The sequence below is a fragment of the Anopheles gambiae genome, chromosome 3 (genome assembly GCF_943734735.2).
Source record: "Anopheles gambiae chromosome 3, idAnoGambNW_F1_1, whole genome shotgun sequence".
Classification (NCBI taxonomy): domain Eukaryota; kingdom Metazoa; phylum Arthropoda; class Insecta; order Diptera; family Culicidae; genus Anopheles; species Anopheles gambiae.
In genome coordinates, this window is record NC_064602.1 from 17,203,650 (window position 1) to 17,216,603 (window position 12,954).

At 49.2% G+C, this 12,954-nt stretch overlaps 4 protein-coding genes across 6 annotated transcripts; 1 reads left to right on the plus strand and 3 right to left on the minus strand.

The window, feature by feature from the left end:
- The first annotated feature begins 1,503 nt into the window (after window positions 1–1,503).
- Window positions 1,504–4,086, plus strand: LOC1275625 (leucine carboxyl methyltransferase 1). 2 transcript variants are annotated; one of them, XM_061663126.1, is made up of 6 exons: window positions 1,504–1,601; window positions 1,736–1,988; window positions 2,075–2,258; window positions 2,332–2,683; window positions 2,757–2,951; window positions 3,032–4,086. In XM_061663126.1, exons 2-6 carry the CDS (start codon window positions 1,773–1,775, stop codon window positions 3,066–3,068), a joined length of 984 nt encoding a protein of 327 aa, XP_061519110.1. In that variant the 5' UTR covers window positions 1,504–1,601; window positions 1,736–1,772; the 3' UTR covers window positions 3,069–4,086. The 2 variants fall into 2 exon arrangements, with proteins under 2 accessions (XP_061519110.1, XP_061519109.1); XM_061663125.1 differs by having other exon boundaries at window positions 1,549–1,625.
- On the minus strand, window positions 4,010–7,795 carry LOC1275626 (very long-chain specific acyl-CoA dehydrogenase, mitochondrial). 2 transcript variants are annotated; one of them, XM_061663122.1, is made up of 4 exons: window positions 7,661–7,795; window positions 6,019–6,211; window positions 4,454–5,935; window positions 4,010–4,388 (listed from the first exon to the last, which is right to left on the minus strand). In XM_061663122.1, exons 1-4 carry the CDS (start codon window positions 7,735–7,737, stop codon window positions 4,248–4,250), a joined length of 1,893 nt encoding a protein of 630 aa, XP_061519106.1. In that variant the 5' UTR covers window positions 7,738–7,795; the 3' UTR covers window positions 4,010–4,247. The 2 variants fall into 2 exon arrangements, with proteins under 2 accessions (XP_061519106.1, XP_061519105.1); XM_061663121.1 differs by lacking the exon at window positions 7,661–7,795 and adding an exon at window positions 6,630–6,985.
- A 242-nt stretch (window positions 7,796–8,037) lies between these two features.
- LOC133394119 (very long-chain specific acyl-CoA dehydrogenase, mitochondrial-like) lies at window positions 8,038–10,301 on the minus strand. The gene is made up of 3 exons (XM_061663123.1): window positions 9,925–10,301; window positions 8,573–9,841; window positions 8,038–8,501 (listed from the first exon to the last, which is right to left on the minus strand). Exons 1-3 carry the CDS (start codon window positions 10,210–10,212, stop codon window positions 8,148–8,150), a joined length of 1,911 nt encoding a protein of 636 aa, XP_061519107.1. The 5' UTR covers window positions 10,213–10,301; the 3' UTR covers window positions 8,038–8,147.
- Window positions 10,302–10,641: 340 nt separating this feature from the next.
- On the minus strand, window positions 10,642–12,954 carry LOC133394118 (very long-chain specific acyl-CoA dehydrogenase, mitochondrial-like). Its single transcript, XM_061663120.1, has 3 exons — window positions 12,466–12,954; window positions 11,125–12,393; window positions 10,642–11,058 (listed from the first exon to the last, which is right to left on the minus strand). Exons 1-3 carry the CDS (start codon window positions 12,904–12,906, stop codon window positions 10,705–10,707), a joined length of 2,064 nt encoding a protein of 687 aa, XP_061519104.1. The 5' UTR covers window positions 12,907–12,954; the 3' UTR covers window positions 10,642–10,704.

Genomic DNA, 12,954 nt, shown 5'->3' on the forward strand with positions numbered 1-12,954 from the left:
CAGTTTCACGAAAGTTAACACTGCAGAAGACTCGAGCGTGGGTTTAGTTCAACCGTAGAAGGACCAAGAGAGAAACACGGAGTGGTATGATTGAAGCCTACAGCCCCCCTCGGGAGCTCCACGTGACTGAATTTCTACAGTGTTCTTGTACTAAACTGAAGAATTCGTTTAAAACGCAGAAGCTCGTAATTTTCTCAAATATTCATGCATCTTTTAAAGAAAAAAAAAAGTTTTTATGTATGTTTTTCTGTTTGACTCTAGTATTACATCATCGGATTACAAAACATAACATAAAACATGACAGGTGCGTAAAAGCCTTCGTTAGCCAGCTATGGGATAGATTTGACATTCTGTTGCATAAGGTCACAAAGATTTGTGGGGTTTTCACAAGGTCTATCATGTGATTTGGAGATCTCCCGGTTTATTCTAGGTTTGAACCCGTGATGACAACAAGTAAACAAGTGTCACAAATAACATTCAGTGTGACGCCGTTTATTCGGGTACCTTTTATCCGACTGCCCGTGTTAAGTGACCGTGTTATTGTGAAATTACAGTTCAATACAAAGGAGACATTCCTTGCTGAGGAAGGTATTGGAAAAAATCAGAGCACATTGTCAACACTAAAAACACAAAGATTCATGGCAAATTTCAAATATTTTCATTGAACATACTTTCCTTCTTAAAAACTGACTACTGAAACAGACGTAATACTGGTCACAGACGTAACACAACATTTTAAAAACTGCACGAAATTGTGATAAAAACTATACTTCAACCTATTAGCCGTATTATACGACCTATGCAGGCGAGGTCGAGACCTCATTACCACAGATAAATGGCGTTCTACTGTATTACAGGAACAAAAAAAACAAGCAGCAACAATTCAATGTTCCAGATGGGATCTATCGTTAGAATTCGGCTCATTTGTTCCGTAAACTATCATTTAAGTTTATATCAAAGACATATATTAAAACGATATTATATTTTGCCTGAATTGATTAAGCTATGTTTAATTTTACCAGATATGTTCTTCTCGATAAAATTGCTACACATTAATAATATAATAATTTAAGAAAGTGCTGTATTTTACCATGTATAACGACCCCCTTAATTTGACCAAAAAGGGGGTCGTTATACTCGCCAAAGTACGGTATTATCCTTTGGGCAACTTTAAGCTGAAATAGGATTTGCTCAATCTGTTGCCCAGTTTATGAAAATACTCAGACGTTGTACTGATTGCATACTTTTAGGCGTTCTTGAAACACGAGCACCCAGTACCACCGATTGTTGACAAATTGGTCAGTAGTGCGAGATTAACACATTGTTTGCTGTTTTTCTTTAAAACGCATCTCTCTTTTTTTTAAAATTCTAACATGTTATAGCTATTTTTCGAATATTTTTTTTAAATAATGTTTTACCGTTTAAACTGAGCGTCTGTGTAGGGCCTTGCATACGCTGGACTATGGGCAAATGTACGTTCAAAACAATCGGCCAAATGGACAAATTCACAACTGTCAAATCGAGACTCTGTCAACAAAAAATCATCCTCCTTCGCAGAACCAAAGTCTTCTATTTGTGTTTCGTGAAAAATACTCAAAAAGGTTTGTTTATACCTACGGAAAAGGGTAATTGCTGCACTTTAGCTGCTAAGCTAGCCCTCGCTCTATCCCAGCGTTGTGTTTTTTTTCACGTCGCGTTGAATAAGGCTAAAAGCAAACGCTCTCTTCCCTTGCAGGCGGAGATCCTTCCGCAGGATACAGCAGACCGAAAAAATGGAACCACCGAGTTTCCATCCGTGCGACGAAGCCGTCATCTCCACCAACGATGACGCGAGCAACTGCAAACGGTCCGCGGTGAAGCTGGGCTACTGGAAGGACGACTACATCGCGCACTTTGTGCGCAACCCGGATCGCAAGGCGCCCGAAATAAACCGGGGCTACTATGCCCGCGTCAAGGGTATAGAGATGTGCATTGAAAAGTTTTTCAAGGTTAGTTGGTGTGTTTGTGTGTGAGTGTGCGTATGTAAAATGCCTGTGTCGTTGACGGTGATGATTTATTTACTTTTTTTCTCTAGAAAACCGGAGACAAATGCCAAATCGTGAATCTGGGCTGCGGCTTCGACACGCTGTACTGGAGGCTGCGGGAGGCCGGCCACATGGTGACCAACTTCGTCGAGCTCGACTTCCCCAACGTTACCTCCCGCAAATGTTACCAAATCAAGCGAAACAAAGTGTTGCTTGAGAAAATCCACGTCGAAGGTAGGAGGGAGATAAATGTTTAATTAGCTCACCTCTTTTGACAAACCGATGTTCGCTCCCTTCCCTCCCGCAGATGGGGAAGTGCGCCTCAGCCCGACCGATCTCCACTCTACCAACTACCACATAGTGGGCGTGGACCTTCGCAACATCGAGGAGGTGGCACTGAAGCTGCAGCAGTCCGAGATCGACTACAGCGTGCCGACCATCTTCCTCGCCGAGTGTGTGTTGGTGTACATTGAGCCGCAGAACTGCCACAATCTGCTGAAATGGTTCGCGGCCAACTTCAAGACGGCCGCGTTCGTCAACTACGAGCAGGTCAACATGAACGACCGGTTCGGCGAGGTGATGCTGAACAACCTGCGGCAGCGGGGCTGCAGCTTAGCCGGCGTCGATTCATGCGTATCGCTTGACGCACAGATTTCCAGGTAAAATCGAAACACTGCAATGAGACGGATCAGCATTTGATTTGATTGCGCGACTTGATTGCCCCCGTTACAGATTTCTGCAGTGCAACTGGCACGGTGCCAGGGCGTGGGATATGGTGCAGATCTACCACAGCATTCCCGCGTCGGAGCGCGCACGAACCGAACGGATCGAGATGCTGGACGAGGCGGAGCTGCTGGTGCAGCTGTTTCAACACTACTGCATCTCGATCGCCTGGATAGGGGACCTGTTTCAGGACGTGGAGATTACGTAAGCATCCTTTGCAGCATATTTGAACCCTAGCAACGATCGCCTACTCTAACGTTCGCTCTCTTGCTGTACATTTTCAGGGTGGAAAAGCAGCTTTCCTCGCTGAACATAGACTAAACGCACGCGCTGCAACAACAACAACAACAACAGGATGAACATTTAAACCCCCCCCCCCCCCACACATATTAACGATCGGAACTAAAAACAAAACGCCGAACCCCCTACAACCACCCCGAACTCCTCTTAATCCCCCTTTACCTCAGCACGTGGCGGTAGCGTCAACTTCTACAATCAACTCTTTGTAAGAATGAAAACACAACCGTAACGATCTTTAGCACCTTTGAATCGTATTTTAAACGTTTGTTGCACACGGTTCGTATTATTCGTATCAGCCCGCCTTGTCCTACCCTACTTCTAAGGGCCAATAGAACGCGGCCGGATCGATAGGACAGTCTCTAGACGTTCATTAAAGTGTGTGTGCGTGTGTATGTGTGTTGGTGGGTGACATACTCCACCACTCTTGCCCATGATGTCATCCATACCATTGTATCTCTGATGTAGCATAGTTTTCAACAACGAAAAGCAGCAAAAATACCATTCACCTCCTTTTTCATCCCATTAATTGCCCTCCTCTCTCCAGCACCTGAAAAGAGACTGCACTGGCTGGTTGGTGGGATTTTTTTTTGTAGATAGGTTGGTATAACAAATTGGACATCATCTGCGCACACAGTCAAATACATCGAATTTCTCGAAACAACTCGTTTAATTTAATAGAAATCGAACGAAGTGGTGGCCCCGTGTTTAAAGTACATCTCTTCCAACAGCCCCCAAAACCGTTTTCTTATTCAAAATCTTATGAGCCAAGCATCGGTCCCCCACCAATACCTTTTGCACCCGCTGCAATGTGGCAGTACAAAGATGGCAGAACAAAAGGCATTGGAAGTTTGTAGCCAAAAAAAACAACATACAAAATACAACAAAACCTAAAAATACAAAAAAATCAGGATCAAAACGTAGCAGGGTTCGGAATTGGTCTCATGTGTTCCTTACATAGCATGTGTCTGCGAATGTTGTGTTATTATTTATTTTAAATAAAGTAATCTAAATCAAACGTCGTGTCAAAAAAAAGCAAAAAGATCCGTCTCTTTTAAACGTCCTTTTTTTGATATGTATTAAACGTAACAACGGCAATTAACACGCGCTTTAATTTCGGTACGATTTTTATCACAATATATGGTTGCATATGGTGTGGTGTGTGTAGTGATGATGGCAGCAGGTCACCCTGGCACCCCTTTTTTACGCAATTCCGACCGGATTCGATTGCACAATTCCCTGCCGGGCGCAGATGTTCTTCGCGATCGCACTCATCGTGTCGTAGTTCTTCACAAACACACCGTTGTTCACCCGTCGGATGTTGATGCGCACTCGATCGTTTGCCTGCAACGCAAAAGATGGATTTAGTTCCCAATTCTAACCTCCCTTTTCACGCCATTTCAACTTACCTCCACACACCACGCCTTCGCCATCAGCAGCTCATGCTCGGCGGAAGGGTTATTCTCGCGCACCGCCTTGCTAGCGCGCGAAAGCACGCACGACATGCCGTAAATGTCGATCGCCGAGTCGGCCAGCCGGATCAGCAGGAACTGCTGATCGACAATGCCCTTCCCGTGCTTGATCAGCAGCGCTTCGATCGTTTTCGAGAACCGATCAATGCTGTCCGCGCACAGGGCGGCCGATTCCTTCAGCGGATCAACGACGAACGTGCTCAGATCCGTGCCGCCGTACCCGATGCTTCGTACCGCGCGGCGCGAACCCTCCTTAAAGATCAGCCCCAGATTCGCCGTCGGGTTCTTGAACGCCCGCTGCAGCTCCTTCAGATGCGACCCAGCGTACTGAATGCCGGTAAGCGTCACAAACAGCCGCAAGATGTCGTTCGCACCCTCGAAGATCCGGTAGATGCGGATGTCGCGCAGGAACTTCTCCAGTCCGCTCGATTTCATGAACCCATTGCCGCCCAGTATCTGGATCGCCTCGTCGCACACGTACCAGGCCGCCTCGGACGAGAAGATCTTCGAGATGGCCGCCTCCAGATGGTAGTCCGTGTGGCCCGCATCCATGTTGCCCGAGATCATGTACCCCATCGACTGGCTCACGTACTGGTGCATCGCCATGCGGGCCAGCTTCTCCTGCACGTTGCCAAAGTTTTCAATCTTCTGCCCGAACTGCACGCGTGTCGTCGCGTGCTCGGCCGCCTTCCGGATGCAGTGGGCCATCGTACCCGCCAGCGTGCCCGACATACCGAACCGACCGTTGTTCAGGATGTTCATCGCCACCTTAAACCCATTGCCCTCACCACCCAGCACATTTTCGGCCGGGATTTTCACATCGTCAAAGTACACCTCGGCCGTGTTCGAGCACTTGATGCCCATTTTATCCTCCGGCGGCCCACTGGTCACACCCCCGAATCCACGCTCCACGATGAATGCCGTCACCTTGTCCTTCTTCTGGCCCGTCTTCGGATCCGTCACCTCCGTCTGCGCAAACACGGTAAAGATGTCCGCCAGCCCACCGCCACTGATCCAGATTTTTGACCCATTCAGCACGTAATGTGAACCGTCGGCCGATTTCACCGCCCGGCTGCGGATGGAACCAGCGTCCGAGCCCGAGCTTGGCTCGGTCAGGCAGAAGCAAGCGATTGTGCCACCGGTGACGACCTGGGGCAGGTATTTGCGCTTCTGCTCCTCCGTACCGTACAGCAGCACACCCTTCCAGCCGATGCTCTGGTGGGCGCCGAACACCACCGCCAGCCCCAAATCGGCCGCACCGACCAGCTCGCCCATGCGGGCGTACCCGGTGTTGGGCAGGGCAAGTCCACCGTACTCCTCCGGTGCCTGCATGCCCATCAGGCCCATCTCCCACATGCTCTGGAACGTGGCCTCGTCCGGGCCGCCATTTTTTTCCGCCTTGACTGGATCGTAGCCGTCCTAAAAATTGAGAAAAGTAGGTTATTAATATATCTTAAGAAAGTTCATGTAAGCAACAGGTTGAAAAAAAGGTTCCAACGTACGAAAAACTTGGTGACCGGATCAATCAACGAACCGATCATCTCCTTCTGGTCCGGATTGAGCGAATCGGGAAAGGGGAACACCTGCAGCGGTTCGATTTCGCCACGGAACAGATTCGCCATGAACGAGGTGTTGACCGTGGGGGCGGCCGCGGCGCGCTCCTTCGGTTTCGTTTGCGGCGATGCGGAAAGCCATCTGCAATAAAAGGAAGAAGAAGCAGCAGCATTAGGTCACTTGCTTCAATTGGCATGGGTGGAATCAATTGCACACAAATTCCCATTCTCCCGGACACACCGCCCTGTGCGTCATTGACCCATGGTTTGAGTGCGCATTATCGCCATACGCACAGACACACACACACACGCACACAGGCTCGCCTATCAGTTGAGCCACCCGGTTAAGCGATCCGGCTTCCCCGTTACAAAGTTCACAGTCGACACCGCACTGTGGCGAATGTTGCCAACTCACCGCGCTTTTACGATTTCATCACGGATTTAGACGCGCAAGTGTAGCCCTGGCTGCTTCTATCTACCAGCGGAAGGGTGCAAAGTCCAACCGCGTAGCGCAAATACCGAAACACTGACCGACTTTCGCCGCCTACTGCACAACTTACCTTTGCTGGCTTTTGCCAGCCAGCCAGCAGGCGGCACCATTAGTATCGCACGCCACCACTACGCCTCGATTGGACACTCCGACCAGCCGATGGAAGCGATGCATTTTGTCGCTTTTAGTGTGTTTTTTATTAAATTTCCGCCACAACTCACAGTACGTGTGCGTATACGTCAACAGCCGATACGCGAATAACCAAACCGAGGGGAGTGGAGGAATTGCTCATTGATGACAGTTTGCGCAAATCTCTCGCGTGCTCTCGCTTGCGTGTACGCTCTCTCTCGCGCGCGTGTTGCTTTGATGCGGAACTGCGAACAACGAACAAGCAATACGCGAGCAGGAGGCTGCTGCGCGGCTCCCCACACGCACATTGTTTATCAACAATCGAACGGGCGCGCTCGTTCATTGACACTTCAGAAAGGGGTTGTTTTCTCGCAATATTCCTCTGGAAGGGTTGATCACAGTAAGCGCTGTCCTTGTGGATACTGAGCAACTTGCAGAAGTATGGTGAAGGTTTGGAATTAAAGCACCCTGTTCTTCTAGTGACGTCATTGGATAATGTTGTGAAATAAAGCGGCACCTTCTTAATTGCGAAAATCACTTATAGAAATAGTAAGAAATTCAAAATCTTGTAGAACCTGTTTCGATAATCTGAACATACAGTACATATCGTGTATCTTTTCAGTTTAAATGTACTTCTACTCACTATAGAAAAGCACAGACAACAACATGGCGGAAGGATCTACATCCAGAACCTTTACACCACAAATCCCTTCAAAATCAGAAAAACTCCTCCAAGATGTTCAAAAGAATTGTTGTGACTCATCTACAACCTTCAAAGGCAAGCAACGTAGTTGATCAGTGAATCAATGTCTACCATATCTACGTTACATGAATTTATCCTTCAAAAATCCCTTGGAAGACGACGCCACTTAACCGTGAAGTCTTTCCAGCCTCTGTTTTAGCCTTCCAGGTGAGTAATTTTCACTTCCACCATGCAACAGGTTCGTTCTTTCCTTTCCATAAAGTACTTGCCTGCAGCATTGCTCGAGAATGGCCTTGGACGACTGCTCATTCCTTGCGACAATCAAACGACTTCCCAAACGCAACATTCTGGCGTACACTGACCGATTCCGATTCACCAACCAATTACGACGGTAAGCACGAGACTGACCGGTTCGCGAGTTGCATCGCACCAGTTGTAGTATGAATTTTCATGCACTCCACAAAAAAAGACTAAAATAAAACAACCAAAAAACCCTTAATACTCGGGAACCGGATTACAATCTGCAGCCGTAACCGATTGGACTTCAAGGAAATAGATAACGCCCGCTGACCGGTTTCATTCGATTTGTGATAAAACGAACCACCGGGCCGGCGGGGAAAAGAACTAAGATAAGACACATTGCACGTGGTGTATTCTTCCTTCTTTTCTATTATTATCCGTCAATGATTTACTGTGCTAAGATAATTATCGTTTATCTACAAAACTGGGGGAAGGTATTGTAAAGCACAAACACACTTAATCTATCTCCAGCGGATTAGTGTGCGGTAGGCCGCGCCGTTCCGACACGTTCCGTGCGACCTGCGCCAGCCGCTGATAGTGCTCCTTGAAGCTGCCCGAGTGGATGCGGTTAATGTTGCGCTGCACGCGGCTACTCGCCTCCTGGCACCAGATCTGGGCCATCAGGAGTTCATGGCTGGCGGAGGGAAGTCCCCGCTGGGAGGCACGGGTCGCCCGGGAAAGTACGGCCGCCATGGTGTAGATGTCGATGGCACTGTCCGCCACCCGGGCGAGCTGGAACTGTCGCTCGACGATGCCTTTGCCGTGCTTCACGAGCAGAGATTCGATGGTCTTGCTGAACATGTCCATTGACTGGAAATGGAATGGAGAGTGAGAATAGTCAATGAGGATGGGAAATCCTCGGGATGTCTCCTTCGCCTTACCTCAGCGCACTGCTTGGCAGCATTTTGAAGTTCGCTTGCAACAAAAGAACGCAAATCCGTTCCACCAACTCCAACACTGCGTCCTGCTCGTTTCGTACCTTCCGCCAGAATCACTCCCATATTTCCGAGTGGATTTTTCAGTGCCTTCTGCAGCCCTCGGAGATCATTTCCTGCCTTCTGTATGCCCGTCAGAGCAATGAACATCCGCAGCACATCGTTTGCGCCTTCAAAAATTCGGAATATTCTCATATCCCGCAGAAACCGCTCCAACCCACTGGACTTCATGAACCCATTCCCTCCGAGCAGCTGTATCGCCTCATCACACACATACCACGCCGCCTCCGTACAGAACACTTTGCTCACGGCCGCCTCCAGATGAAAGTCCACCGAACCCTTATCCATATTGCCCGCCACCATATATGTTAGGCTCTGCGCCACATAGTGATACGTCGCCATCATTGCCAGCTTTTCCTGCACATTTTCAAACTCAACCAACTTCCGCTTGAACTGTACCCGATTGCTCACATGCTCGGCCGCCTTCTCAACGCACGTCTTCATCGTCCCGGACAACATCGCGCCCAACCCAAACCGGCCCGAATTGAGAATGTTCACCGCAATCTTAAACCCATTCCCAATCTCACCCAACAGATTCTCCACCGGCACTTTTGCATCGTCGAAAAACACTTCCGTCGTGACGGAACACTTGATGCCCATCTTGTCCTCGGGCGGACCCGTACTGACACCCTCAAAGCCACGCTCCACAATAAACGCACTCATTTTGTTTTTCTTCTCGCCCGTCTTCGGGTCAACCACCTCGGTTTGCGCGAACGTGGTAAAGATGTTCGCAATGCCACCGCCCGAACACCACAGCTTCGAACCGTTCAGGATGTAATACTTTCCGCACGGGCTTAGGACGGCTTTCGTTTTAACCGATGCCGCATCCGAGCCAGTTCCCGGTTCGGTGAGTGCGAACGCACCAAATACACGGCCCGTGCTTAGCTGGGGAAGATACTTCTCCTTCTGCTCCTTGTTGCCGTACATCAGGATGCCCTTGGTACCGATCGTCTGATGCGCTCCGGCGTAGATCGACATACCGAGATCGTAACTGCCGGAGATCTCCGACAACCGGACGGATTGGGCATTGGAGAGTCCCAGTCCACCGTACTCGGTTGGAATGAACGGGCCAAGAAAGCCCTGCTCCCACAGCGCATCCACGACCGCTTTCTCCACCGAGGCCGTCGCATCGTTTCTAGCTGCATCGTTAACTTCCTGGAGTGCAAAACAAACAACAACCAAAAAATCCAAAATTGAGTCCCAACAACTCCAAAAGCTCCCAATCTCCCTCAACGTACCGTATAAAACTTAATTGTCGGATCGATGAAAGCCTGCACATATTCACGCTGCTCCTCGTTCAACGGCTCCGGATAGGGGAACAGTTCCGCCGTCTGCAACTTCCCACTAAACAGATTCATCACGAACGATCGGTTCGGTTTCGGTTGATCGCTGCTGGACTGTGCAGCGGCACTCGCGTTCACTACACCGCTAGAGGACACATTTCTAACCACTGCTCCACTGCACTGCAACTGCACCGCGCGACGAACTGAGGCGGTCAGTACAATGTTCTTGCCCACTTGCAACATGGTGGATATACGGCGAAACGACACGTGTGAACCAGTTTGCGGCTGTTTCAAAACTGACCCGCAACCGAATTCCTAAACTTTACTTTAAATCAGAGTTCACACGGTGGCGTCGTTCGGGGCGTATGCAGGGGTTTATCGGATAACGGTGATATCGAAGCGAAAAGTTCACTATCTTTCCACCGGCGGCAGGTATCTGCGTGTGAGTCTGCAACGGAAGTGGACGTACTACCGTGTCTATTATGGGGTAGAGGGGGCTTATGAACTCAAGCTACCCCACCGGGAGTTTGCAGACATTTTTGCCTAGGTTAGGGGAATTCCATTCGACCATTGACCGAGGACGGGAGGGGGAGCCCATAACTTATCTCGTATTGCGCCGTTTTGGACCAATAAGCACAACGGTTCAGAGAAGCAGTGGTCAAAATCTGTTAACATTTTTATTACTATTTTATATTTATTGCTTTTCTTCCAAATTTCAACATTTTTCACATGTTATTAGTCTATTTCCAATGGGTTCGTGTACGTCGGTCCTCGTTGTTTGGAAATACAGCTAGCTACCGTTGCCATCCGTTGATAGTTCTCCTTGAAAGACTTCGATTGGATACGGTGAATGTTTTGCTGGACACGATCACTTGCCTCCTTGCACCAGATCTGTGCCATCAGCAGTTCCTGCTCCGCGGAGGGAAGATTCAACTTTACCGCACGGCTAGCCCTGGACAGTACGGTGGCCATCGAGTAGATAAAGATAGCACAATCCGCAACACGGGCGAGCTGGAACTGTCGTTCCGCTATTCCTTTGCCATGTGTTCGAAGGAGAGATTCAACTGTGGCACTAAAGACATCAATACTCTGCGATGAAGAAGACACAAATAATCAAATATTAGGAATTTCTTATTTCAAGCAGTTACAACGTACCTCAGCACACTGTTTGGCTGCATTTTGGAGCTCGCTTGCAACAAAAGGTCGCAGATTCGTTCCACCAACTCCAACACTGCGTCCTGCTCGCTTTGTACCTTCAGTGAAGATCACTCCCATGTTCGAAAATGGATTCTTTAGCGCATCCTGCAGCCCACGAAGATCTTTCCCCGCCTTTTGCATACCCGTCAAGGCAATGAACATCCTCAATACATCGTTCGCCCCTTCGAAAATTCGAAACACCCTTATATCTCTCAAAAAACGCTCCAATCCACTAGGCTTCATGAACCCATTCCCACCGAGCAGCTGTATCGCTTCGTCACACACGTTCCAAGCCGCCTCCGTACAGAACACTTTGCTCACGGCCGCCTCCAGATGATAGTCCACCGAACCCTTATCCATATTCCCAGACACCATGTACGTTAGGCTCTGCGCCACATACTGCTGAATCGTCATCATCGCCAGCTTTTCCTGCACATTTTCAAACTCAATCAACTTCCGCCCGAACTGCACCCTGTCACTCACATGAGCCGCTGCCTTCTCAACGCACGTCTTCATCGTCCCGGACAGCATCGCTCCTAGCCCGTACCGGCCAGAGTTCAGAATGTTCACCGCAATCTTAAACCCATTGCCAATCTCACCCAAAACATTCTCCACCGGCACTTTAACATCGTCCAGAAACAGTTCATTCGTGACGGAACACTTCAAGCCCATCTTGTCCTCGGGCGGCCCGGTGCTAACGCCACCGAAACTTCGCTCCACAATAAACGCTGTCATTTTGTTACGCTTCTCACCGGTCGCTGCATCGACCGACTCCACCTGCGCGAAGGTGGTAAAGATGTCGGCCAACCCACCACCCGATATCCACAGCTTCGAACCGTTCAGGGTGTAGTAGGTGCCACACGGGCTTAACACTGCTTTCATTTTTATCGATGCCGCATCCGACCCGGTCCCCGGTTCGGTGAGCGCGAATGCACCAAACACACGCCCGCTGCTTAGCATGGGCAGATACTTTTGTTTCTGCCGCTCACTGCCGTACAGCAGGATGCCCTTCGTCCCGATGCTCTTGTGGGCGCCGATGAGTAAGCTGAGCGCCAGATCGTAGCTACCACTTATTTCGGCCATCAGCACGGACTGCACATTGCACAGGCCCAAACCACCGAGCTCCGGCGGTACATACACGGCCAAAAGTCCAAGATCCCACAGCGCGTCGATCGTTCGACGATCAACGTTGCTCGTATCATCGTTTCGGACGGCATCGTTCACTTCCTGCAAAAAGGGACCAACAAGCCATTAGAATAAAGCAATAAGAGAACAGTGGGTCATCGCGATCACACTTACCGTGAAAAACTTGTGCACAGGATCGACTAGAGCTGCCGCAAACTCTTTCTGCTCCGCGTTAAGTGGTTCCGGATAGGGGAACAGCTCTGCTGTTTCGAGTTTCCCGCCAAACATGTTCATCAGAAACGATCGGTTAGGGCGCTGTGGGTCCGACAGCGATGAAGCAGCTCTCACTGCTACACTTCTAACAGCATGATTATTCACCTTGTTCCATCGAACAAACCTTTGCGGGATAGTATTTAAACGAAACATTTTGGGAAAGCGCGAGAGTGCAACGTTGATGTCGTTATGCCGGAACAACACTGAGTTGTACTGCTCTGTGACTGTCTTGCGATAAAATACTGCACGATGATGCAGAGCCGGCGCTCGTGCGAAACCCGTCTTATCCAATCGAGGATTTATCAAGTCGCTAAAAAAGGTAAAGCGCAGGATAAATCGCATAGCGAAAAATGCACGTCATTTCTTGTTGGACGCACCCGGTTAGGCTGA